The sequence below is a fragment of the Manis pentadactyla genome, chromosome 4, assembly GCF_030020395.1.
Source record: "Manis pentadactyla isolate mManPen7 chromosome 4, mManPen7.hap1, whole genome shotgun sequence".
Lineage (NCBI taxonomy): Eukaryota > Metazoa > Chordata > Mammalia > Pholidota > Manidae > Manis > Manis pentadactyla.
The window spans coordinates 101386814-101414541 of record NC_080022.1 but is presented as its reverse complement, the minus strand read 5'-3'; the positions used below and the strand labels follow the sequence as shown (position 1 = coordinate 101414541).

Genomic DNA, 27728 nt, shown 5'->3' with positions numbered 1-27728 from the left:
TGAGGAGGCTCCTCCAGGCAAGAGGTCACTGTATTGTGACTTCACTGGTACCAGTGTGGATGGAGAAAGGTAGACTGATTCAAGAGGTATTTTGGAGGTAGAAATAGATAAGTCTTAAGCCAATATAATATTGTGTATCAACTATACTTCAATAAAAATAAAATAAATACTGACAATGAAAATAGAAAAAGAAAATAGGTTTGGGTGATTATATGGGGAAGCTAAGAGAGAGACGTGTCCAGGACACTGTTCCTGGCTTGAGGAGGTGCTGAATGTAGCAGTTTCAATATCAGAGCAAAAGAACAATGCCAAGACTGGTACTTTATTATTTAAAATGTTTGGAGTTCATCAAACATTTTAAAGGAATAAGTAAAAGTAAGTATTTAAACACTTCAGATGTAGCACATCAAGTAAAGTGTACATTTATTAAAATATAAACATTATCATCATTCTAACATAAATTGTTAGGCAATAAAATTAATGAAAATAAAGTATTAAAAAAAATCCCTGAAGACCCATATTGCCACCACAAAGTGGATAGTGGTACCATTCAACACCAGTGGGGAGGGTAATAACTATTTTTAAATATTGGATCTGATGTGCCTGAGAAATGCCCACCATAGGCAGGTCAAGGTAAGGATCAGGAGCTCAGGAGTAAGTGAGTTCAAGATACAAGCTTGGAATTATCAGTCCATGAAGACTATTGAAAACTATGGAAATAGCGTTGTGTAAGAGAGTTGAACTGAGCTTTAAAAGGCTAGGATTTTAACTGAAGAAGATGTGTAGGTAAAAGGATGAATTTATAAGCTGAAGAAAAGAGCAAATCAAAGAAAGCTATGGAGTTAGAACCAAGTGGAGACTGTTAGTGTAGTGCTGGTAAATGTTGAACAAACTGCTCTTTAGATGTGAAGGGAAACCCTCCTTTATTGTATTTACTGGTTTCCCTGGTGTATACTCCCATTACAGTCAATTTCAAGCTTTCAGTGTCACTGAGCCTGGAGATGGGAATCCATGATTACAGTCAGCTCTTGTGAGCTCAGACAAGTGAACTCTAGTCCACAGCTGGATGTAGTCCTGATGCAAACAGGATTCTGTCAGGGAGCAGTGTAGGTTATGTTTAAGAGATAAAGGAAACCAATAGTGTGGCTGTAAAGACAGATGATAACAAATGTTGGTAAGGATGTGGAGAGATTGAAACTTTCATACATTGCTGGTGAGAATATAAAATGGTGCAGCCTCTGACAGTCTGGCAATTCACCAAGAAGTTAAACACAGAATTACCATATGACCCAGCAATTCCTCTCTTTAGATATTCCCCAAATAACTGAAAACATGTTCACACAAAACTTGTAAACAGATGTTCATAGCAGCCAAAAAGTGGAAACAACCCAAAATTTCCATCGACTGTTAACAGATAAATAAAATGTGGTATATCCATACAATGGACTATTATTATTGAGCTGTAAAGATCAATTAAGTACTGATGCATGCTACAGTATGGATGGACCTTGAAAACATTATGCTAAGCAAAAGAAGCCAGACACAAAAGGCTGCATATTATGATTCCATTTATATGAAATGTCCAGAATAGGTGAATCCATAGAGACAAAAAGTAGATTCGTGGTACCAGGGCTGGGGGAGAAGAAAGTGGGGAGTGACAGCTATGGGTAAGAGTTTGAGGCCTCTTAACTCTCAGTTTGAGAAACAGTGTTCTGGAAGACTGTGGTGTTGCAGCTGCTCAGACCCATTTGCTCCCCTGGAGTTACAGAAGCCCTGTCGGTTGACCTGGCTCTCAGGCTAGCAGTCCATCGTCCAGTTTCAAGTTCTCCATCATAAACAAGTGACACATAACAGACACACTACACTGTCTTTGGAGAGTTTTGCATAGGCCAGGACCTAGTTGGATTGTTTCTTTCATGTATGATTAAAACTCAGGTGAAAAATTTAATGGAACATTTCGATCTCATTAAAAACCAGAGAAAAGCGCATCTTTGAAATATGATCTCATTAAGCCCTGCCTTATAGAGCAGATGTGTGTACCAAACTCTCACCTATCAGAAAGGGATTGAAATTTATAAAAGGACATTGTGTTTCCTGGCTACAAAGCCATTTCAATCCTAGGGATATTTACAAGCAATACTGAAAAGCTCTCTACCCCTGATGGACTGGCCACAGTTACCAAGTGTCTAAATGTCAGCGACCAGCCTTTCTCTTGGGGAGATTAGCTGTGGGGGAGGAGTTGGGAGAGAAAAGTGGAAAAATGACAGATGTTGTTTCATATGTATGAGAAGACTGGGATCAGAGAAGAGGGTGAGTCAGGGCAGGTGGTAAACATCAGCGGGAACCAAGGAGGGTCTAATTGTTGCTGTCATCATTTCCGTAGACCAGAAATGTCACTGGGCTCCTTTCTCCTTGCCCTATTGCCAGAAAAAAGAGAAGGGGCTAGCACCCTCTCCACGAGCTGTCTCCAGGCCGGGTCAAAGCAGTATCTGGCTTCTTCTTTTTTTAAACCAGTTTACAAAAACTTTCCTGAACATAATCTCCTAGTTGTCCTGAGAGTTTGATCTTATTCAGTTTGGGGCTGGGGGTAAATCTATTTAATCATCTTAGCAGGGTATTATCATCCCCATTTTATGGGCAAGGGAATGGAGGCATGGGGAGATTTAGTAACCAGTCCACAGTCATGCAGTTTGGGGGTGGCAGGACAAGGTGACAGTCTACATCTCTGGGCTCTACTCCAGAGTGCCCAGCACACTCCAGAGCTGCTCTAGAGTTATGCCCCTTTGCCACCATGCAGTCACTCAGCGAATACTTACTGATAACTGCTGTGTGTCAGGCACTGTTCTGGGCATTTGGGCTACCTCAATGAACAAAAAATAAAGATCCCTATTTTTATGGGGCTTCCATTTGATCTGGAGTGGGGGCAGGGGCAGAAATGGACAATAAACATTATGAATAACTCAGTTATAAAGTGTGTTTGAAGATAGTAGGTACTCTGGAAAAAATAAATCATAAAGGGTTTGAAGATCAGTGGGATGGAGGGAAGCAGGTTATATTTACAAACAGGGAGGTCATGGCACTGAGGATGATGGGGGTGGGAGGAACTGTGGTAATAAAAGAGGAAGATGCATGTAAGGTGCCCGGCCCAGAGCCCCGTGCAAGGGTGCCCATATGGGCTCACTGATGGTGATGTCATTGCCACACCAGTCCCTTCTTCCTCATTAGCCTGCAGAGTGTCTCCCAGGAGCCCCCAGAGCAAGGCTGTGCCCCAAATGGACAGGCAGCTTAAGTTACACATAGGTTGGACAGCAGGGTCAGTGTCCTGCCCAGCCCAGAGCATGGTGGCCAAAACTGCCCCAGCCAGGTGTGCACACCCAGTATCTGCTTGGTGTGTTGTGTCCATGGCCAAACCAGCAGGCCAAGCTCTGCCAGGGTGACCATGCACTGTCCCTGCTGTTTGTAATCAAAATGGAAGCTAGAAGCCCGGAGAAGAATAGAAGGGACAATGTGAGCCACGGTCCCCCATATACCTCCAGACTGGGAGCCCCAGGACTCCAGGCACCATGTTGCCAGGCAACCACAAGCAGATGGAGGACAGCCAGCGGGGGCCAGCCTGGGGCTGTTTGCTCTGGCCACTGCTGGGTCTGGTGACGCCTCTTGGGGAGAAGGTTGTTACTTGTAGGTAGAGAAAACAACTGACCATATAGGGTAATTTAAGAGGTCAAAAAGATGTCTGTGACCCTATAAGTCTACCTCAGTGCCCCCCATTTCACCTGTAGCAATTTGTTTTTCAAGTGATGGCTGCCGTGTTAAACTTTCTTGGGGTGTGAAACTTTTGGTTAACAGAATCTCAACTGAGAAGAATAAACTTAAAGGAGATTTAAAAACAACATTGCTCCATTAAAGGGGGGAATCCCCACTCCCCTTTGAGGGGGCTGGCTTTCTAAACCCCTAGACTCTGGAGTATAATTTGAAAATCCCTGGGTTGAAGTATTTCAGCCCCCTGTTAAAAAGTTAACAGCCTTGTTTGGTAAAATATTAAGCTATTTAAAAATGACTAATACAACTGGGCCAACTGCATTAGACTTCTGGAAGCATTTCATTTCTATTTTTGAAGACGTGCAACTTTCAGAGTGACCTCTCTCCCGATAACTTCAAAAGGCCTTCAATCAGGAGCCAACATCCCAACCAACCCAATTTTACTCACTCCTCACATGTCCACATGCAACAGGGGAAGTGGCCAGAGAACACCAAGCAGTCTAAGGACAACTGGAGATGATGCACTGTCACCGGGCCACAAAGGGGACCCAGGAGGCCAGTGTTCCCAGACACCACCACCTTACCCAACAGGCTGGACTTTCACAGGCCACAGAGAGAGGCGCGTCAGCATCGACTCCCAAACCACATCACAGGTCAGAAAGTGCTGCAGTTCAAAAAGCCACAGCACTTCCTTTATAAATTACCTCAGATGCAAAGGTGCAGGGATTCAGGCACTCTCACGTACTGCAGAGAAAGGGTAACTTAGGATAACTATTTGGAATTTGGCAATTTGGTGAAATTTATCAATATCCTTACATTCTGATGCATTCCATATTATACGTGTACACACACACACACACACACACTTTTGGATCCAAACACACTGCTAGGAACTATGCCAGGTAGTGGGGAAATAAAGCTAACAAGACAGGTGGCTGCCCTCAAAGAGCTTCTATTCGAATCAGGGATTCAGACAATTAGCCAATAAATTAACAAATGAGATGATTTCTCAGTGGAGGAAGCATTAAATGTCAATAGCAAAAGATGAGAAATGTCCATTAGTAGGACTGGTTAAGTAAGCTCAGGTACACTCATAAGATGGAATAATACTCTGCTGTTAAAAACATGCTCTTGGAATCTTACTATACTGATGGGCAGTGACTGCTATGGGGTATGGGGGGCACACAAGAACAGGGGTGAAATTAGCATTGTTTTTTCATGCAAAACCTTCACAAGAGTGTACATCAATAATACCTTAATAAAAAAAATTACTAATACATCAGGACAGATTTTGATGGCTTTCTGTGTCAGTGAGTTGGATGGGTGGGGTTCCTTAGAGGAGCTAATGAAACCTGCAGACCCTCTGTCCAGAAAAATGCACAAGCTGAAGTTTGCCTCCGGGCGTGGGGGCGTGGCCCATGGGCGTGGGTAAGGGCCTGTCTTGTGGGAGATTAATTTTTCTGAAGTGCTTCCAAAAATAAGATTAAGTATTAAAGCATAGATGAGTGAATTTTGAAGGAGGGAGGAAGAAGACTATCTAGAGGAGTGTCAGAATCTTGGGGTAGAACCCAGGAATCTATATTTTTAACATGATTTCCAAGCAGTTGTGATGATCAGACAGATGTAGGCACCAGAGGTCTAGAGCTGGTATGCCTGGGCCGTGGGCCCAGGAGACCTACTGCTCCTGAGTCTGCAGTCCTAAGATGGTGAGAAGGAGGGAGGGAGAGAGGAGACCGCCTGCTGTCCTCCCCAGTCTGACCCGCTGGAGAACAATAGGAAAGATCCTGCGCCTTTCACATCTGCTCACAGTGGGACAGAGTGAGGTCACTTTGTCCCTAGCCAGACCATCCACTCAAAACCTGAGGGAGGGCGCTCCACCGCAAAAACAGCAAAGAATAGGAGTTTGGGAAACCATCCAGCTAGGACAGGGCCTATGGGAAAATCTCATCTGGAGCACTGATTTTCAAATTCTAACATTTCTCCATGGTTCTCCATGTCCTGTGCTAAGGGGAGATCATTCCTCCTTCCCAACAAAGGGCTAGTGTCTCCTTGACAGTTGGGATTGTTTAATGGGATCTGCACCTATCTGAGTCAGGCACTTTCCAAGCAAAGGAGCATTTGCAAATGAGTCAGCAAATACCAACTCATCCCTCTGTACTAAGCTTAGAGGGTGTGCCTGGCCTACTCTGGCCCCTTCTTGACATTCTTCCCTAAAGGATCTGCTTTTCAGGGACCATGAGAAGAGAAGGGGATGAGCCCACAAGTGGGAAAAGCACAAGAAATTGCCTCCTCCAGACACCAAGGCCTCTAGTCCAAATCCAGGTTTACTTAAGAACCTGTTTCTTGACACAGTCCCTATCCCAGCCAAGACAAACTCCAGGCATGTTGATCTGCTGCCTTGAGTGTTTGTGACTTTATTCAGTAGTGGCTGCGTGATCCTAGACTCAGGATGTGAGGCCCCTGCTTCACTCTGTCTAGTCTGTTTGTGGGCAGTTGGTGGAGGGCAGGTGTCCCCTTCTTCCCGGGCAGTCTCTGACAGTGATTTTTAGCCCTGTCAGTGTTTCACTCAAATGTATCCATTTATCCAAATATTTGTGCAGTTCAAGCATATAAATTTTGCTTTAAAAAAATCTACAAAAAAGCAAAAACTTCAACTGGGGAGGAGTGGGTGAAAGTAAATGGGGAGTGCATGGAAGTAGATGAGCAAGAATGGCAGAAATTGTTAAGTATTGAAACTTTGTGATACGTAGATGGGGAGGTCATTATGTTCTGTTTTTAAAATATATGTATTTGAAATTTATCGTAATAAAAGGTTTTTAAAAAAGACTTAGAGATGTCTGTTTTCTCTTAGAAATCTCCCTTCCTGATCAAGAATCTTAAAGAAACTTATACTCTTTACCCTAGTAATTCCACTCTGGGAGTCTATGCAAAAGAAATAATGAGAGATACACAGAAAACTTCATTGTAGTGCTGTTTAAAATAAGGAAAAATTGGACAAAAGTCAATGTCCAACAATAGGAGACTGGTTCAAGTAACTGGCACAACCAGTAAAAACATGGGAAGGTTCTTGTGACCTAAAATATAACTAACTGTCAGAATACAAAACTATGTACCATCTGATCTTCATTTTGTTTTTAAAAATGCATTTGCATATATAGAAAAACAATCTGGAAAGAAATACAAGAAAATGTTAAAAGTAGTGATTTCTACTTGGTAGGCTTATGGAAGATTTTTATTTTATTTTAAATTCTAGCCTGTATTTTCATCTTGCCTATAATTAACATTTATTATTTAGACACTTTTTCTTTAAACTGAGAAATATCAGAAATGCCATACAATCCAGTAATTCCACTTCTGGGTATTTACCCAAAGAAAACAAAACCATAAATTCAAAAAGATATCTGCACCTCTGTGTTTATTGCAGCATTATTTACAATAGCCAAGATATGGTAGCAAACTAAGTGTCTATCAATAGATGAATAAAGAAGATGTGGCACATATATACAATGGACTATTACTCAGCCATAAAATTTAATGAAATCTTGCCATTCATGACAGCATGGATGGACTTAGAAGGTCTTATGCTAAGTGAAATAAATCAGATGAAAAAGACAAATACCATACAATTTCACTTACATCTGGAATCTAAAAAAACAAAACAAATGAACAAACAAATAAGAACAACAAATCAGACTCATAAATACAGAAAACAAACTGGTGATTAACAGGAGAGAGGATGGGGGATGGACAAAACAGATGAAGGAAATTGAGAGAGACAAAGTTCCAGTTATAAAATAAATAAGTCGTGGGGATGAAGATTACAGCATAGGGAATGTAATCATTAATATTGTAATAACTTTGTATGGAGGCATGTGATAACTACCTTTATTGTGGTGAGCATTTGTAAGGTATGTAGATGTCAAATCACTATGTTGTATACCTGAAACTAATATAAACTTGTATACCAACTATACTTCAATTTTTTAAAAAGGCAAAAAAACCATAAATAAAATAAATAACAACTGAGAAATGCCATTTTACAGGAAGGGGTAAAAGGTGGAAGGAAGAACAGATTTCCATGCAGGTACCAGCCATAAAATAACAAGGTTTTGAAACCAAAAGGAATCTTAGAAATTATAAATTGTCTACATCCAACTTTCTCATTTAACAAACCAGAAGACTGAAGTCCAGAATGGGGAATGGCCACCTGGGCCATTTGTTCTCGGTCTGTCAGACGGCTTGCTTTGGGCACTCCTCTGAGCCCTCCCTTCCCTGAGGCGCTTTGCAGCCTGGGGTTTTTCCATGTTAGCCCCCTGAAGGCCCCATTTGGGGAGCAGCCCCTTGACTTCCCAGCCAGTCTGGGCCACCTGTTGCCAGCATCCTTGGCCAGCTGGGCTGAGCAGTGCCCTGGCAGGAAGAAGGCCAGTGGAGCAATTAGACCTCACTGCTCCCCAGCCACCCAGCTCCTCCCTCTGACTGTCTAGGCAGGCCATCTCTGTCTTCTCAGCAATGCTGTTGCAGAGGTTACTTCGAAGTAGCTAGGCTCAGTGTTTGTGGGGTCTGGCCTGGCATGGCTTTCAAACCATCGTGAGTTGAAAAAGAAACATTTTGGTTCAGTGGTTAGTGTCAAGTTGGGGTCAGAGATGTGTTACCCTCAGCCAGAGTCCTTACACGTTGTCTTAGTCTGTTTGGCGGCTGTAACAGAATACCATAAACTGGGTGGTTTAAAAGGCAAACATTTATTTCTCATGGTTTTGGAGGCTGGGAAGTCCAAGATCTAGGTGCCAGGAGATCCAGTGTCTGGTGAGAGCCTTCTTTCTGGTTTGTGGACAGCCATCTGCTCACTGTAACCTCACATGACTGAGAGAGAGGGCTGGCTCTGTTCCTCTTAGAAGACACTAGTCCCTTCATGGGGGCCCCAGCCTCATGACCTAATAACCTCCCAAAGGCCTCATTTCTAAATACTATCATTTTAGGGCTTCAACATATGAATTTTGGGGGGACACAAACATGTAGTTCATAACAGACATCAAGACCTTCTCTGGAAAAAGTGGGAGCAGGCAAGAGCTTGCATGAATTAACTGCAGAAAGCAGCGGAAAACCGGAAGTTAGCCTATTTGTGTAAGAGTTTATAGTCTGTCTCCTCCCCACCCCCTCCTGGCCAGCACACTCCCCACCACATTCACATCTGTGCTCTGTCAGAGCATGACTTTGTCTCAGACCCAGTGCTTCAACAGAACCTAGCACATAATAGGACCTCAATAAGTACGTATTGAATATGGAATGAGTGAACATAATTTTCCTAGACGGTAAAAGACTTGGCACGTTCTAAGCTAACAATATTTCCAGAGTTTAAACATTTTAATTCCAAAAGAACAGAATGTTTAAAAAATATTTTTTAGCACTTAATATTTACTGGTAGAACTGTAATGCAATGCTTTCACTAGTCATCAAGAGCAAAAAAAATAAAGTCAGGAAACTACTGTAGCATAACCAGTGAGACTGTCATGACATTCACTCTGTTGCCCTCCATCCCTCCCTTTTGGGGGGTCTCTTGAATTTGACCAACCAATTTAATAGTAATTTTTAAAAATATATTTGTACATATAATTTTATTTGGGAGACATTTCTTAAATTTACACTTCCAGATCATCAGGCTTCTTCTCTCCAGGGTACTTAATAGGGTAAGTTAGAGGCTGGGCATGTGCCTGTGCCATAATTTTTAAAATAATTGAAGTATAGTTGATATACAATATTATATTGATTTCACAAATACAACATATTGATTCAACTGTTATATACATTAAATGCTCACCCCAACTAGTGTAGTTACTGTCAACATAGAAAGATGTTACAGAACTATTTACTTTATTCTTTATGCTGTACTTTCAGCCCCATGACTAATTTATATTATGAATGACATTGTGTGCCTTTTTATCCCCTTCACCTATTTCACACACTCACCCAAACCCCTTCCCATGGTAACTACCAGTCATTTCTCAGTATCTACAAGTCTATCGCTATCTTGCCCATTTTGTTTTGTTTTGTTTTTAGATTCCACATATAAGTGAAATCATATGGTATTTGTCTTTCTCTGCCTGGCTTATTTCACTTATCATGATACCCTCTAGGTCCATCCATGTTGCCTCAAATGGCAGGAGTTCCTTTTTTATGGCCAAATAATATTCCATTGTATATCCAAAGATGTATCACATCTTCTTTATCCATTCATCTATTGAGGACATTTTGTTTGCTTGCATATCTTGGCTGTTGTTAATGTGGCAATAAACATTGAGGTGCATATTATCTTTTTAAATCAGAGATTTTGTTTTCTTTGGGTAAATTCCTAGAAGTAGAATTACTGAGTCATATGGTATTTCTATTTTTAGTTTTTTGAGGACCCTCCATACTGCTTTCCATAGTGGCCGCACCATTTTACATTCTAGCCAACAGTGTAGGAGGGTTTCCTTTACTCCACATCCTCGCCAACACTTGTCATTTCTTGTCTTTCGGATTTTTGACTGGTGCTAGATGATATCTCATTGTGGTTTTGATTTGCATTTCCCTCGTGATTGGTGCTGAGAGGCATCTTTTCAAGTGCCTGTTGGCCGTCTGTATGTCTTCTTTGGAAAAATGTCTATGCAAGTCCTCTGCCCATTTTTAATTGGGGTATTTGTTTTTCTGGTGTTGAGTTGTCTGACATTAGCCCCTTATCGGATGTATCATTTGCAAAAATATTCTCCCATACAGTAGTTTGCCTTTTTGTTTTGTGGCAGTTTCCTTTGCTGTACAGAACCTTTTTAGTTTGATATAGTATCATAACTTATTTATTCCCAAAAAAGTTGTGGTAAAATATACACAACATAAAAATGTGCCATCTTGACCATTTTTAAGTGTACAGTTCAGGCATTAAGTGCATTCATTCAAGTTGTTGTGCTACCATCACCATCACCTATTGACAGAAATCTTTTCATCTTGAAAAACCAAAACTGTACTCAGGGCCCGCCCCTAGCAACCACTGTTCTATTTTTTGTCTCTATGAATTTGACTATTCTGGGTGCTTCATATAAATGGACTCACACAGTATTTGTCCATTTGTGATGCTTGGCATAATTTTCATTTTTGTTACTGCTGTGGATTTGGTTGGGGGTAGCACCAAGGCCAGCCCTAGGTAGAGAAGTGAGGAGGGGGCTTATCCCCCACTACCCCACACATTCCTGCCCTGTCAGGGTCCACTCCACTCAGGTCCCTACTCAGGGCTAAGTGCCCTACCCCTCCCCACCCCAGCTCCACATACCCAGGGAGAGCATCTGCTTGGCCTTGTGTGAGTCTGTGTCGTGTGTGGGCAGAGGCCATCCTGTCCAAGAGTCCCGCCAAGACTGACAGTAATAAGGAGGGGAGGTATCCTCTCAAAGACAGTCTGTTGCCAGACAAGAGGGCGGGCAAAAACACACATGTCCACAGCACAGGAGGCCCTTCGGTGAGGTTTAAAGTGCCTTTCAGCCTTCCCAGTCCACACAACTCTGGGCTTGACTCTATTCCCTTTGGGCCCTGTTTGCTAAGTATTTTTTATAACCCTTGGCTTTCATAGCAAAGTTTTCATCATCTTGGAAGCCACTGCTGGGCACCAGACACACACTGTGAGTGTGAGTGGCACCTGTGTGGGCTGCCCATGAGCACCAGCAGGCTGGAACACAGCTCTGGACTCAGATTGCCTGGGTTCGGTCCTAGCTTGGCAATTTCCTGGCTGTGTCACCTTGAGCAAGTAATTTTTTACCTCTTGATGCCTCCGCTTTCCCATCTGTAAAATGGTAAAATAATAGTGCCTACTTCAGTAGGTTGTTTGGATGATAAAAAACCCCACTGTGCTGAGCATTTGACCTGTATCATCTTACTTATGCTCACAACTGACCTATTACCTGTGGGTAAAAGTTACCGCCTTTCTGGGCAGATCAAAGCCACAAGAGGGCACAGAACCTACACACAGAGCTCAGGCCAGATTCCAATCTCCACTCACACCCCAAACTGGGCAGCCCTGTGGGAGACCTGCATAGCAGCACATGGCAGCCCTGCCCATGAGGCAGATGTTTGTATTTTCCCATTTTCCACATGAGGCAACTGTGGCTTAGAGAAATTAAGCACTGCGCGGTAATGGGGTGGCAGAATCAAGCCTGGCTTGTCTGTTTGTGCAGGGCTCGCCGAAGAGGCTACCTGCCACCTGGGCTGTGGACCACATCCCTTTGTCACCGCCTCGTCAGCTTACACCTTACTCGTCTTCCACAGGGAATGACAACCAAATGCCTCTGTAGCACGTGATCTATACGTTATGTGGTAACCTGTCTCCAATCTCTAATCCTTCACTTTGGTATCATTTAAAAAACTAGGACACGTTATTTTGAAAGAATGTGGGAGAAAGATGGAAGGAAGGACACAGTTCTCTCCAGGTACCATCCTGACTTAGTAATTATGTTATCACTTCAGCAATCCACTCAGTACCTAGACAGCAGGAACTAAAAACATTGTGGGTCTGAGTGAATCCTTTTTCTTCTGGAGCTGAAAGATCAGTGTAACCAACTGACAGCTCAATATTTTGCAAAGCAGATCCCAGAGGTTTTTTTCTCTTCTTTCTCATGTGCCTCAGGAGCATTATATGTGACTGAGTGATTTAGAGAGGGCAGATTAACGAAGGTGCTCACCTCACATTTCCAAACCCTTTCCTACTTCCCTGGTTTACATCCAGGCAGTAGGCACTGCCTCCTATGCCCCATTTGAAATTATGATTTGGATATGTGTCATATCATTGTGTATCAGGGGAGCGAGGAATTGTGTGCTGGACATATATACTGAATATATTTGTGCATCTCCTTTGTGAATCTGTATATTATGCAGACTATGTGCTTTGAAAGACAGATCACTGGGTAAACTGAGATACTGTTGGGGAATTGATGTGTTCACAGAATGCTGAATATAATTGAGGAGTACTGCCAGTTACATCTATGATTTAAGTGTCTGTCTAAGCTGATGTCTTGAATGGTGAGATAGCAAAGCATAGTTCAGATCTGAAACAGCTGCAGCATAGCCAGCCACCATGGATGGTGTAAACATCCCCAAGTGACATGAAGTAATTAGCACAGATTGAAAGGAAAATTTTCTAAGGCTTGGAACCACCATTTTCCCAGCAAAGCTCCCACCCAAGTGAGACCCAGGGGACACCAAATGAAAGATGATGAAAAGAAATGGGCTTGGCCCAAGTGTCTCCAAAAGGCCAAGCGCAGTCAGAGTGAACTGAAATTATCTGCTTGAACAGATTAGATATTTTAACACCAATTTTTGGGCCTCAGAAGTGAGCCTGGATGCTGGCAGACAGTCAACACTGTCTTACTCAATTTTCAGATTTCTCTGTGAATTTGGCCTAGTGGAGTTTGTGTTTGATTAGATAGATGTACGAGGGTGGAGGAGCCCTGGTGGGCAGGCCTGGGGTCTAGCTCTGTAACTCCCCAGCTGTGTGACCTTGGACAAGCCATGTCATCCAGTTGAGAGTGTTTTCCCATCTGTACAAGGAAGGAAAGAAGCCCTGCTCTGTGTGCCTTGTGGGGAGTTTGAAGGTCAGACGAGATGGCATTTGGGAACTGTAAAAGCACTATGCAAATGACCAGCATAATTACTTCACAGGCAGGTCATGGAATCCCTTCTGCCTGGTTCCCTCACTCGTCCGTTTAATTTATATACTGTGGACTTACCCCTCATTCTTGCAGCAAAACCCTTTGCAGACTATCCTTTTTAGACCTGGAACTGATAGACGTGTAGTTGCCTGAATGTATCTCAGAATCCTCAGAGATAAGACAACAGACTGGAATTATGTGGAAAAGCAGCCCGAGAGTGATGGGAGCCCACGGGCACAAAGAGTTCCCAGCCTGATGTTCTTTCTCTCCCAGGTGATGCTGACATCTAACCCCAAAGCCAAAGATTCTCATCAAAAGTTAGGCTCACAGTTCCCCTAATTTTCCCGTTCTCTATATCTTCTCACTCTGGATAAAAGTGCTGAATGTATCCTTTGCTGTCCTGAGCCCTACCAGGCACAGCACCTAATACTCCTACCTGCTGGGCACACAGTATGCATCTGGTAAATATTTATAATAGAGAAAAATAAAAAGGGGGCTCTAAAATTGCTCTCCTAAGTTTCTGAAACTGCAGACCGAGAAAGAACATGTTTACCAAATTTCCACAAAACTGAGATGCTGTTGCTTCTAAGACACACCACGTTTTATGCACTGCAAAAAAAGAAAAAGCTTTATTGGTTAAAATATAACACAAAGAATGCTTCCTTATTTTGCTAGTTATAAGCCATATCTTGATTTCACAGATGTTAAAATGTGGAAGCTTAGCTTGGATGACATGCAGTATGTCTCCTTCTTCCCAGAGGTGAAACTTTCTCCTTGTGATTCTGATCTATTCTTAGACCAACAGACTTCAAAACTGTCTTGTTTTTAGTCTCAGCTCCCTGCATTTATACATGTTATGCAATCATCATGCTTTCAAATGGATTGAAGGGGGACACAAAATCTATTTTTCTGATGGACACAAGAATACAAAGTACTTCTATATTTAGATATGGTTTTAGCAAAGGGCAGACAGTAAAATATTTGTCAGAGTTAAAATCACATTAATTCTGTGGTCTGTTGTTTATTACAAGATTTAAAAGAATAAGGCGTGTTTAAGGGTATTTGGCACATCTGTTGTGTTTCCTTTCTCCCAAGTAGTGCTTTTTATTATTTTCCTTGTTGCTGCTGCTATTCTATTTATTGTCTGATTTGGCTGTTGCACTGTTATTATTCAATTATTCTTAGTTCAGGTAAAGCAATCGAAGTGTGAGTTTCTCATTGTATGAAGCAATTAGGCATGAATAGGCCCATGTGATGAGAGCACACACAAGCCTGGGCTAAATATGAATTTTCATAAAATGCAAGGTGGGAATTCATAGTCTTTCATGGCAGAAGGGAGCATGAAGAACAAATGGAAGTAGAAATACAGCTTCTGTGACAATGCCTTGCAGATTTTTCATGGACCAGTCCTTGCTCATAATTCTACACTTTGGGACAAAAAAACTTCCATTTGCTTCTAGCATGTTCTTTAGTTACCTTCCCACATTCTCCTGGTCTGTCGGGTTATTATTTATACACAACAAAGAAGTCATGCAAAAAAAAAAAATGATTTCTAAGGAATAGACCATGGCTGGTGGAGAGGAATGGTCTCAGTTATTGCGGCTCCTGTATGTGCTAGATAACAATCATTTCAGCACTGTGATGTCTTGCTCCCTGCAGGGTCCCAGGGCCTGGCCCTGGGTTGATGACTGTCAGTAGCCATGTGCTGGGCAGGAAGTGGGTAAGAAGCTGTTAATGTTTGATCGCTGCTAATGTGCATTTTGCCCACTGTTCTCTCCCCTGCAGTCTGAATACCACTACGAGTACACCGCATGTGACAGCACAGGATCCAGGTGGAGGGTTGCCGTGCCGCACAGCCCCGGCCTGTGCACCAGCCTTCCTGACCCCGTCAAGGGCACCGAGTGCTGTAAGCAGCCCAGCTGCTCAACTTTGGCCTTGGCCCCCAGCCCCGTGTCATCCAAGCTAGGCCCCCCCAACAGTGCAGCTATCTTAAGGAATCAGATCCCTCCCCCAGCAAGTCCCTAAACCCAGCCCCTTTGATATTTGGTGAAGAAACGTTAACTAGGTATCTGAATTTGCTTTTGTTTTTAAATTTAAATCCCATCAAGGGATAAAGTATAAGCAATTCCAACCACGTCCCACTCAGATAACTTTTTTCTATTTGCATACATTTTCTTTTTTGCCTGTGCATTTGTCTCCAATCTACACTCCCCAGCCTCAATCAGTCATTAGGAAAGACTGATTTGCTTTCATTCTTGAAAAGGAAGCCAGAGAAGATGAATTTCTGCAGAGACAGACCTTTAAGGTGCACCAGGCATCCCTCCAGGGAAGGAGACCCTCCCAACTTCTAACCGACAGGATCATCAGCAAGGCAGCTGCTTACATGCAGCTCTCACCCCCGCCTCTGTGACTCTGTAGTCACAACTATTCTATACTGGCAGCTCTTTCCCCTGCACTGGTGGTGGTGTTTTCCCCCAGAAATGCAAAGAGCATAATAATAGAAATCAGAGCATAATAATAGAATCAAGGAAGTTTTGGGAAGGAGATTGAGGGCACTTAAATTCTAAAATAAGCTTAGCAAAGTGCCTGATTCAGTAGGTGAGCAAATAAAGTATGTTAAATTCATGAATGGATATTGCTAAGATCTGAGCAGAACTGTGGTGTGACTAACAGAAACCAATGAGCCATCTTCAGTTAACTTGCCAGCTTTACTGGGCTCCTCCTGTGCACCGTGCCATGTGAACCACTAAGGTGAATTAGGCAGTCTCTGCTCTCAGAAGCTTACAGTCTAGTGGAAGGAGCAGACACTCATTCATCCACTCATTTTTTCAGCAAAGCTTTATGGAACTCCTGCCAATTCTGTGCCAATCACTGAGCCACCATCCCTGGAAGAGCTCAGAACCCCATACGAGGCACACATCAACATGATGTGTTCATACAAGGTGAAAAGGAATGGGAGTTATGGATGCTTAGGGATCAGAAGCAATAGAGGAAACACTTGAGCAAAAGTTTGGAGGTGAAAGAACCCCAGACACATTTGGGGAAGAACATGTGTCTGGGGTGGGGCCACACAGGAAGATGATAGAGGGAGTTGGGGAGGAGAAAAGTCTGTAGTGGGAGACCAGGCTGGAAAGGTAGGTCGGGGAAAGTTGTGCAAGACTCTGAGTGCCAGGCTGAGACCTTGATTGTATAGCCAAAGGGGAGTGCCTGGTTATTTATTATATAATGGGAATAACAGTACATATCAGGGTTTAGAAAGTTACCTCTGACCACAGAATGAGCAAAGACAAGAAACAAGAAACTAGTCAGGAGAAATTGCAGGGGTTGAGAATCCCAGCCAGCATGGTGGCAGTGGAACCGGAAAGGAGACCGATGCCAGAGACTCAAGGGAGAATTCAAGGCTGAAGAGCTGGGCACCGTGCAGAGGGGTCGGCACAAGAAATCATAGTATCCTTTTGACTAGGGAGCTCTCAGAACGACCAAGGCCACCCCCTTAGGAAATGAGACCATCAGGGACAAGCCCAATATCTTGCAGCAAAGCAGAGCTGCTGCAACCCGAAGTCTTTTTTTAATATCAGTTTTATTAAGATATAATTTATAATTTACATGTCAAAAAGTTCACCCAAGGTGTAAAATTCAGTGGTTTTAGAATATTCACAGAGTTGTACGACTGCTAATTTTACAACATTTCACCACCCCCAAAAGAAGCATCATATCCATTAGCAGTCTCTCCTAATGCCCCCTCCCCGAAGTCTCTGGCACCACAAATCTACTTTCTGTCTCTGAGGATTTGCCCTTTCTGGAAATTCTGTATACATGGAATCATACAAGATGTGCTGTGGCTCTGAATCTTAGAGGGTCAAACTCCTGGAGCTCGATCCCCTGCTCCTCCCTCTAGGATGCCCGCAACCTGCCTTTTCCTGGTGGCAGTGGCCTCACCATCCTGCCCTTGTCCCTGCTGTGTTCCAGCCTTCTCTTGCAAAGCCGGGGAGTTTCTGGATATGAAGGATCAGTCGTGTAAGCCGTGCGCTGAGGGCCGCTACTCTCTGGGCACGGGTATCCGGTTTGATGAGTGGGACGAACTGCCCCATGGCTTTGCCAGCCTCTCAACCAACATGGAGATTGACAGCGGCACCACAGACAACTGCACCTCGTGAGTCCTCCCCCAGCCCTGCTCCCTTGCTGGGAAAGGGGCTGCATGGAGCACCCAACAGCCTGCTCTTCTGCTCTTCAGGCTGGGCAGGGACGATGGAGAGGAGGGAACCAAGCTGCCGGGGTGAGGGCTGGAGCAGGCCCCACATAACATCCACCTCAGCCCATTCTTACTGAGCTAAGCCTACCAGTGACTGACAGGCATTTGTGAGAGGAAAAGATGGGGAAATAGAGGAAGATAAGGTGGACAAGAGCTACATGGCCCAGTCCATTGGAAACAAAACCTAATTGGATTTCCACCATGGTTCAGACCAGCCAATAAAATTCCTCAACTTGATTGCAACACAATGTGCAAAGCTATCTTCTTGTCTTGGGTGCTAACTTTTAAAAAACTGGTCTGCTGAGCCTGTATTTATAGGTATGGAGGGAATAGAGTAGGACCAGACTTTGGTCAGTGGTGGCTGGGATCTTCCAAATCCTTTGGGATGCTGGTGACCAGAAAATTTTCCAGCTCAAAAAGAGATCTTTTCAGTAATTGGAAAGCTCGATTGAAAAAGCTTGGAGCACTGATGAGCTGTCCTTATCGTAACTTTGATGATTTAATTCCAGGGATAGGAATTAAATGATGTGGAGAGGTGTGGGAGGTGGGTGGGTGGGAATGAATAGATGCAAAAGACAGTCCTTCACTGCTCTTGTTACATATTGATGAAAATATGGGAGAAAGTACATGAAAGTTTCTCTTATACCCAAGGCAATAAAAAAGATAAAACATTAATAATTGTATTACCTTTGGATTTATAAAACTGGGAGCAATGTCTCCCATTCCTATACTTAAATCTCCTAGAAATACCAATGTCTGAGCCAGGCAGCTGGCATTAAATAGTCCAGTTTTAATGTTATTTTAGAGTTTAATATTACATTTCAAAATCATCAGTATGACAACATTGGCAGCAGAGTTAAAGCTACAAAGGATTAAAGCTGCAAGGAGAGACAATGTGTGGGTTAAGACAGCCAACGCCCTTTTGAATTCTAATAGGGAATGTGATTGACCCTGGACAAGGTGTGGGCCTGGCTCGCTCACTCATTCCTACCAGTGTGAAGAAAGGGTTTCTCTCTCTCAGGACTTACTGAGAGTCCAGAAATCATTCTCCCTCAGCAAGGCAGGATGTGGGTCCATTAATGACAACTTGTGTTTCCATAGCACAGACAGCTTCAGGCCCGCATCTTGAGCACCACGGCATTCCTGGGAAGGTGCAAATGAGGTTTCTCCTCTGTGGGAATGGAGAGCAAATGGCCACCTAGATAGGTTTTGTGATTTCTTCACTGCTCTCAGAAAGGCAGGAATTGAGCTGGTACCAAGATACCAAGTGTCTGGCTTTGCTGCTCAACTGCTTATGGACCCGAATCCCTGCCCACTGCCCCCAGTCTAACCTGAACAGCTCCACCTCCCAGCTAGTCTCTGCTTCCACTTCTAGCCTCTTCCAGGCCTCTGTCCACCAGCAGCCAGATTGATTGTAAGACATAAATCTAATCATAGTCCTTTCCTGCTCAAAACTCTAGATTTTATAAATTTCTATTGTTCTTGGAATACAATGCAATACTTTGCCAATATTCAGCCCTGCCCAGTCAGGACTCTGCTCTCTGCCCATTTCTCCAGCTTCTCTCAAGTAGCTTCCCTCTTGCTTCCAATCATGCCCTCCACTCACACTGGCCACTAAGCCCCTTCCCTGCAGGGCCTTTGAACACACTCTGCTAGCTGACTCCTGCTTCACCCTCAGGTCTCTGCCTAACTGTCACTTTCTCAAAGACACCCTCCCTGGCCCCATAGATTCCCAGTCTTGCATTATCTTGTATTTTTCCTTATGACACTTACCAGAGTTATTACTATGTGATTAATTGTGTGCTTAGTTAAGTTTCTGTCTCCTCAACTAGAAATAGAATGCAAGCTTCAGACTTGAAGGGCTCAAGTCTGTCTTTGTTCTTTACTCCACCATCTAATATCTGGCATAAAGTAGACACAAAATAAATGATTGATAACAAAATAGGCCAATTAAACCAAGTTTCAATAGCAGGATCATGAACCTTCAGGCAATCATCTTTGGATCCTGGATAAATGTCCCAGGACTAAGGTTCTGGAAACAGTCCTCAGATCCAAGACTGGGATAAGCCAGATGGAACAGAAATGAAGAGGGAGTCACAGAAAGGATGTTGCATCTTAGTGAACAAGAGACAACAGAAGCCCAAACACTCTGATGGTGAAACCAGAATAAGAGAAAGATAGATGTAAACATTAAAAAGAGTCTCAAATGTTGGAAGCTTCTAAGTCTTCCTGTACAGTTTCTTCTTTCTAAACTGAACTTATGAACAAGTGCCACAAAGCATGAGCTAGGTGAGGTGTCTGGAGGACTACCATGCAAGGATTCCTCTTTGAAGACTTGCCTCCATTTTCCACAGGGCCGTGGTAAAACAGCAGGTATAAGCAGATCACAGCTCAGCGATTGTGGGCAGGTTTCCTAATCACTTCTGTGCCTCAGTTTCCTCATTTAAAAATGGTGATTAAAATAGTACCTTTCTTATAGGTTGTGGGAAGGGTTAAATGAAATGATACATATAAAGAATTTGGAGCAATGCCTGGCACTAGAAATAAATCAAGACATACTGTTATTACTGAACATGAAATGATCTTCACCAGGGACAGCTCTGACAAAAATCAGAATTGCAATGCATTTTGCAATGTAACCCACTTATGGCGTCCTTTTAATTATTCATCCAACTGCAGGAGTTATTTATAGCTGATGCTGTCAAGCACATCAGCACTAAGTGATGCCTCTTTTAAAAGGAGAAATCAATATTATTAGGTTAGCTGGGGTGTCTTGGATGAGCTCATCTTAGGTAGTTTAGATATGCTTCTATTTGAGAATAATACTAACTCTGAAGAGCTGGGAAGTGCCATGTTATTCTGACAAATAGAGGGGAAACCAGTGGACTTATTTGAGGTCCTCCTAACTGGCCATTTTAATAATTAGAGAATTGTGCTGGTCTTAAGCAAAACAGTGAACTAGGGGGATTGTCTCTGACTGCCATTTCCTACCCTCATCTGGTTGGTCCCAAGTCCCTCCTATGTGCCAGGCCCAGGGCTTGGTACTGGGGATACAATAGTGAGCAAGGGAAGTTTGGTTTCTGCTCTCATAGCATCTACAAGCCATCCAGGAAGACAGATAGTTAAAGATGAATTGAACAAAGCATTAAAGTATGATCAGAAGAGGAAACTTAAATTGCAAATACACTAAGAAAAGATGCTCAACCTCACTAATAATCAAGAAAATAAGATTTAAAGTCCAACAAGACATTACCTCTTACCATACTGTACTGGCAATGATTTTAAAGTCTGACCACTTGAAACTGGGGGAGGATGTGGAGCAATAGGAACTCTCATACACTGCCGGTGGGTGTAAATGGTAACAGCCACTCTTGAGAACAATGTGGCACTAGCTGGTAAAGTGGGAGGTTCCCATGCCCTCTAACCCAGCAATTCCACTCCCAGGCATTCCAGTCAGACATGTGAATAAGAAGACAGGAACAGGAATGTTCTGAACAGAGCATGTACAGGAGCAGAAAACTGGAAACAATCTAAATGCCCCCCAACAAGTAACACGTACAGAAACGTGGTAGAACCATACAGGACAATATTATATAGCAGAAAAACGAAAGAAGAGCTTCATGTGTGAGTATGGATGACTCCCACAATGATATTGAAGCAAACAAGAAAAAAAGCCCGTTTCATAAGTATGATACCATTTATATAAGTTTTAAAAACATGCAAAGCACTAGGCTGCAGCATATTGTTTAGGGATACATGCATAATGAGTAAAGAAAAGAAAACTACATGGGATGTTAAACACCAAATTCAGAAAAGTGGTTACTGGGCTGCAGGGAAGGGACTATGTGATAGGAGGGATGGAGATTGGCTAAGGGAAACCAAGGCTTCTGCTGTACTGGATTTCTTAAGCAAGGTAGTAAGTCTTGAGTATTTCATAATATCTTTAAGTGGAATAGAAGAAAAATGTGGTTATGAGAAGGGAAATGGTGGGAACCAGGGCATGCTGTCGCAGAGGCAGGTAACAGTCCAGAAGGACTTCTCAGAGCAGATGACCACAGGAGCTAAGCCGAGGGAGGGAGGAGGAAGTTTGTTCCAGGAAGAGAGAACAGCCCTGGAAAGACCCAGGGGGAGACAAGGTTGGGCAGAGGATTGAAATTCTGCACGCTGGGGCACAGAGAGTGGGTGAGGATTTGTGCCCTACCCTCAGGGCCACAGGCAGCCACAGGGCCTGAGGCCGGGAAGTGGCCTGCTCAGGTTTTGTTCTGGAGGGTCTCTCCAGCCACCGAGTGGAGAAGGGGTTGGAGGAAGAGGGCCTGGATGCAGGGAGGCTGGTCCAGCACTGTGGGCGTAGTGCTGGGGAGCGATAAAGTGAGCCCTTGGGCAGGGCGGACAGAGCTGAGAGATATTTAGAAAATAAAGTCAACATGACTAGACTGTCTGTGAGGTTCTCTGGCCTTCTCCGTTCCCATAAAAACCAGTTACATGTAGCATCTAAAAGTGAATATTGCCAGAAAAACAGGCAGACTAGATGGATGGGCTTCTGAGTTCTAAAGAATAGCTGTACATCTTACTATGCTGATGGACAGTGACTGTGAAGGGGTATGTGGGGGGGACTTGGTGAAGGGGGTAGCCTAGTAAGCATAATGTTCTTCATGTAATTGTAGATTAATGATACCAAAATAAAGTTTAAAAAAATTAAAAAATAAAGAATAGCTGTATATGCTGACTTTCTTTGACAGCTTTGGAGTTAGGCAGACCTGGGTTTGAATCTCAACCCTGGCACTTGCTGGTTGTGGGATATTGGGCAAGGAACTCACCAAGCCTCAGTTTCCTCATCCATTAAATGGGAAAGGGTAGCACTTCCTCTTACTGATGAAAAAAAATGAATATAAAACATGTAAGTCAATACCTGGGAGATAGTAAGCAACCAATAAATGTTATCCTCCCCCTCACCTCACCTGCCATCTGTCTTCTGGGTAGTTCTGCATAATGAGGGGCACACTTACCAGCTTCCTCTTGTCGGCTGCACCCCCAGGCTCTTCGATCTAGAGATCCTTCTTCACGGAGCGTTGTCATATTTAAGCTTCCACGTATGAACCACAAGGCTGGAAGTCCTCAGAGACCTTGCAGAACTTGAGACCTCCACATCGCACAAAGCCTGGTGGGCTGGGCCCCTGCCACTGAACTTGGCTCTCGTTCCCCTCGCAGGTCCAAATGGGAGCCCCTGGGCGACTACATCTCCTCCAACACGGATGAATGCACTGCCACGCTGATGTATGCTGTCAACCTGAAGCAGTCTGGCACTGTTAACTTTGAATACTACTACCCGGACCCCAGCATCATCTTTGAGTTTTTTGTAAGCCAAGGGGGAGGGTGGGAGGTAAAGATTCTTCAAGGCTCCGGTTCAGATACAGGCATCACAAGCACAGTCCTGCTTAGGAAATTGCCACAATTGATTCCCCCAGGTGAGAACTTTGGGCAAAATGGGCTGAGGCTTCAAGAGGCTAGAAAGGCAGAAGTCAAGGTACTCTGAGGGGGAGAGCAGTCCGGAGGCCCTAGGTGTTTCCAGCCTGCTCACTCAGGAAGGCAGCACATAATGGCTTCAGAGTTACAGGCTGTTTCTTTGGTGTCAGTTCCCTGAGGTTTTGTGTGTATAACCAGCTCCCACTTCAAGGCCTGTGTGTTCTGAGCTCAGTCCCTAAAGGAAATGGACGACTCTCCTCCCATGAGAGGGGTCTGCTGGAGGGCTGGTGCCGGGTGGGCTGAGGAAGCCACTTTCCTAGAAAGCTGAGACTCCGATCCCAAACTCCTGCTGCCTCAGGTTCAGAATGACCAGTGCCAGCCCAATGCAGATGACTCCAGGTGGATGAAAACCACGGAGAAAGGATGGGAATTCCACAGTGTGAGTACCATACCAGCTTTCCTGGAGATACTAACATTTTCTAGAAATCCCAGAAAAGGGCCCAAGGGCCTCTTTCCTCCACAGAGTGCTTCCGTGCAGTCTGGGCTCTGTCCGTAAAAGGCAGGGGTCTGACATGATGAAGATGCCACAGTTTCTCTGCTCTTGAGTTGACAGTATATGGGCGGGGGCTGACTTGCTCCTTTGGCTTTGACCCCAGGGCTAGCAGCCTTCCAGCTTTCAAGGCCAGGTCATCTGGGAATGGGGCATGGATAAATAGAACCAGAGAAGAATGAGAGTCCCAAACACCTGTTACCAGTACCTTCAGGTCCCTTCATTGGCTTGACTTTCAAGATACCCATGGCACATGTGATTAAGGGAGAAGAAGAGGGTAGTGGGAGGAGACTTAGAAGGAGAGAAGCTAAGCCAAGATGGGAGGAAGGACAAAGCAGAGCAAGCTGAGGGAAAGGATCAGAATAGGCACCGCCATGCAGACTGTAAGAGGAAGGGTTCCAGCCAGAGGCTGACCCAGTGCCTTAGGGACATCTGTCTCTGCACCTGAACTAACGCCTCCTGCTTGTGGCTTTTAGGTCGAGCTCAGCCGAGGCAACAATGTCCTCTACTGGAGAACCACAGCCTTCTCAGTGTGGTCCAAAGTTTCCAAGCCTGTGCTGGTGAGAAACATCGCCATAACAGGTACTGAGAGCAGGACTGGGGCTGACTTTCTGGCCTGGTGATTCTGTGGGAAAGGTGAGGGTCAGTCCCCAGGCTGCCCAGTCTCTAGGCCTAATCCTTGCTTTTCCTGATTGTTCTTCCTCCATAGGGGTGGCCTACACTTCAGAATGCTTCCCCTGCAAGCCGGGCACATACGCAGCCAATCAGGGCTCCTCTTTCTGCAAACTCTGCCCGGCCAACTCTTATTCCAATAAGGGAGAAACTTCTTGCCACCAGTGTGACCCTGACAAATACTCAGGTGATGTTTCCGAGGGCAGGAGGCTGGTGGAGGCACCAGCAAACACAGGGAGGAACAGGAAGTAGAGCCATCCTCTGGCTAAGGTGATAATTCTTGGTCCCTTACTTTCTGGACACTGGAAGAGCTCTGCCAGTCCACACTCCATCAGCCACTCTGGGAACAAAAACGGCATCACTCAATACGTATTTACTGAGCCTCTGCTGTCTGCCAGGCCCTATTCTAGGTGCTTGGAACACATCAGCAAGCAAAATAGGCAAAGCTCCCTGTCTTCATGGACTCTACATTCTGCTGTGGGGAAGACAGACAATAAACTATAATGGCAATTTATAAATATATGATAAATTATATAGTCTGTTAGGAAGTAAAAAGTCAGGGTGCTGTGGCAAAAAAGAAAAATCAGCCCAATTAGAGGGATGAGGAAAGCTAGGGAAAGGCATAGCAATCTGGTTTTCTTCCTAAGTGAAAATTTAAAAAATGAAACCTTATATAAGATTACACTTATAAATAACACATACAGTAGATAAGACATTTACACTTGCATATAACCATTATCATCAAAGTTAATTTAGAAGAGCCATATGGCTGTACTGATGAGCAAAACATTTTGAGAGCAAGAGTTAAAGATGGAAGTTACAATTTTTTACCAGCCTGAGCATCCATTGAATGCAAAGCAGGCTTTTTCAGGAAACCCATGGTTCCTTGGAAAACACGTTAAAGAACATTGTTCTAAGGGAAAATAAGAGGACAGCAGGAAGCAGCCTATTTCAGCTTACAGACCTGAGTAGCTTCCTAAAGCATCCCAACTTAAGAAACAGGACTTGATTATGTGAGGGAGTCTTGGGAGCAGCCTCTGATGTAAGATGGGCAGCGCCCCCAGAGGGCTCTCTGCTCAGGCAGTTCAGTGGTTGGCACAGGGGCCAATCTCCAAGACAGGTTCTAAGTAAACAAGTAGAGAGAGAGAAAGAGTCCCTTCTCTTCCCTTGCAAACACTCGTAACTATTCAGTTTTTCCTTTCTTACACAGAATCATATATAAACCCACCTCCAGGCACTCAAGCAGATCCCAGTGTCCTTACACAGACATACCCGCCCCTCACACAGGTGTTACAGCATGTGTTTGCTCAGTCAAGACCAGCCATTGACCTTGTGAAAGGCTTATTTTTACACTGTTCCTAAAACAAAAGTCCTGTTTATCTCCACAGATCTTGCCAAAAGAGTATAGTTTTCAGCAAGAACAGGAATGTTTAGATTTTAAGGGAAGTTTTTATCTATAAGTCTAAATTCCTGTTTTTCCACTTGAATTTCTTTTTCCACTTCCCTGCTCTAACAATGGCAGCCTTTGTCAGTCTTAGTCTCTCGCTCCCTTTCCAGCCCATCAGTGGTACAAGGGTTTGAAAGGCAAGGTGGTTTCAAAAAAACTGCCTCGGAGTGTTTTGCCCAGTTCTATAGAAGGTGATTTTTATCCAGATTGCTGTTATGATTGTGTTAGGTTGGGAGTCTGAATTCTTGGAGTCTGTTCTCCTTTTGCCACCAATTTCTCAATCTACCCCTTTGATTGGAAAGTGAGTTTTTACTACAAAGAACATGGTCGGTTTGTTGACCACCTCACCAGCTTGGGGTACAAAGAGAGTCACATTTCTTTGTAACTTGACTCTTCCACAATACAGAGTCAGTGGGATGCTGGGAAAATGCAGAGTCTGATCAGAGCCCATGATTGTGCATGGAGCAACAGAAGTCCCTGTGGCCATTTAGTCATCCATTTACCCATAAATTCTGAGTGCCTGCTAGGTGCAAGGCTTGGGCTTGATGTTAGGGTTAGGGTTGGTGCCTTGCCCTCCAGCTTATGTCAAAAAGTGGGAAGGAGGTTATAGAAACCCCTAAGTGGAGTAACTCCATGGTTCAGTAGGCACTGGGATAGGAGCACTGAGTGTAGGGTGCAGTAGAGGCACAAAAGGGCAGTGGTCAGCCCTCTCTGGGGAGGGAGGAGAGGCTTCACTAGCTGTGGTCTTGAAAGATGAGCTGAATGTTGAGAGATGTGTTGGCAATTTGATGAGGGCAGGATATTCTGGAAGAAGTACAGGCATATCTTGTTTTATTGCGCTTCTTGTTTTATTGGCAATCCTGCATTAAGCAAGTGTATCTGTGCTAGTTTTCCAATAGCATTTGCTCACTTTATGTCTCCATGTCACATTTTGGTAAATATGGCAATATTTCAAATTTTTTCATTATTATTCTATATGTTATGATGATCAGTGATCAGTAATCTTTGATGTTGCTGTTGGAATTGTTCTTGGGTGTTGCAAACTGAACCCGTATAAAATGATGACCTTAATCAGTGAATAAATACTGTGTGTGCTCTGACTGTTCCATTGAGCAGCTGTTCCCATCTCCCTCTCCTCCGGCCTCCCTGTTCCCTGAGACACAACAATATTAAAATCAGGCTACTAATAACCCTACAATGGCCTCTAGGCATTCAAGTAAAAGGAAGGGTGGCATGTCTCTCACTTTAAATCAAAAGCTAGAAATGATCAAGTTTAGAGAGGAAGGCATGTTGAAAGCTGAGACAGGCTGAAATCTGGGCTTCTTGTACCACTGAGCCAAGCTGTGAATGGAAAGAAGTTCTGAAGGGGAATTAAAAGCACTACTCCAGTGAACACATAAATGATAAGGAAGTGAAACAGCCTTATTGGTGATATGGAGAAAGTTTGAGTGGCCTGGGTAGAAGATCACACCAGCCACAACATTACCTTAAGCCGAAGCCTAATCCAGAGCAGGGCCCTAACTCTCTTCAATTCTCTGAAGGCTGAGAGAGGTGAGCAGCTGCAGAAGAAAAGTTTGAAGTTAGCAGAGGTTGGTTCATGAGGTTTATGGAAAGAAGCCGTCTCCATAACAGAAAAGTGCAAAGTGGAGCAGCGAGTGTTGATGCAGAAGCTGCACCTTATCCAGAAGATCTAGCTAAAATAATGAAGGTGGCTACTCTAAAGAACAGATTTTCAATAGCCTTATCTTGGAAAAAGATGCCATCTAGGATTTTCATAGCTAGAGAGAAGTCAATGCCTGGCTATAAAGTTTCAAATAACAGGCTGACTGTCTTGTTAGGGGCTGTGCAGCTGATGACTTAAAGTTGAAGCCAATGCTCATTCACTACACTGAAAATCCCAGGGCCTTAAGAATTATGCTAAAT

General features: G+C 43.8%; 1 protein-coding gene across 2 annotated transcripts in view; it reads left to right on the top strand.

Moving 5' to 3' along the window:
• The window catches only part of ELAPOR1 (endosome-lysosome associated apoptosis and autophagy regulator 1), a 77258-nt gene that overhangs the window by 28663 nt on the left and 20867 nt on the right, over nt 1-27728 (top strand). For both annotated transcript variants that reach the window (XM_036916654.2, XM_036916655.2), the window contains exons 2-7: nt 15207-15327; nt 17391-17574; nt 22882-23029; nt 23495-23575; nt 24163-24268; nt 24396-24545. In XM_036916654.2, the coding sequence (XP_036772549.2) occupies nt 15207-15327; nt 17391-17574; nt 22882-23029; nt 23495-23575; nt 24163-24268; nt 24396-24545 (790 nt within the window). The remainder of the gene's footprint in view (nt 1-15206; nt 15328-17390; nt 17575-22881; nt 23030-23494; nt 23576-24162; nt 24269-24395; nt 24546-27728) is intronic.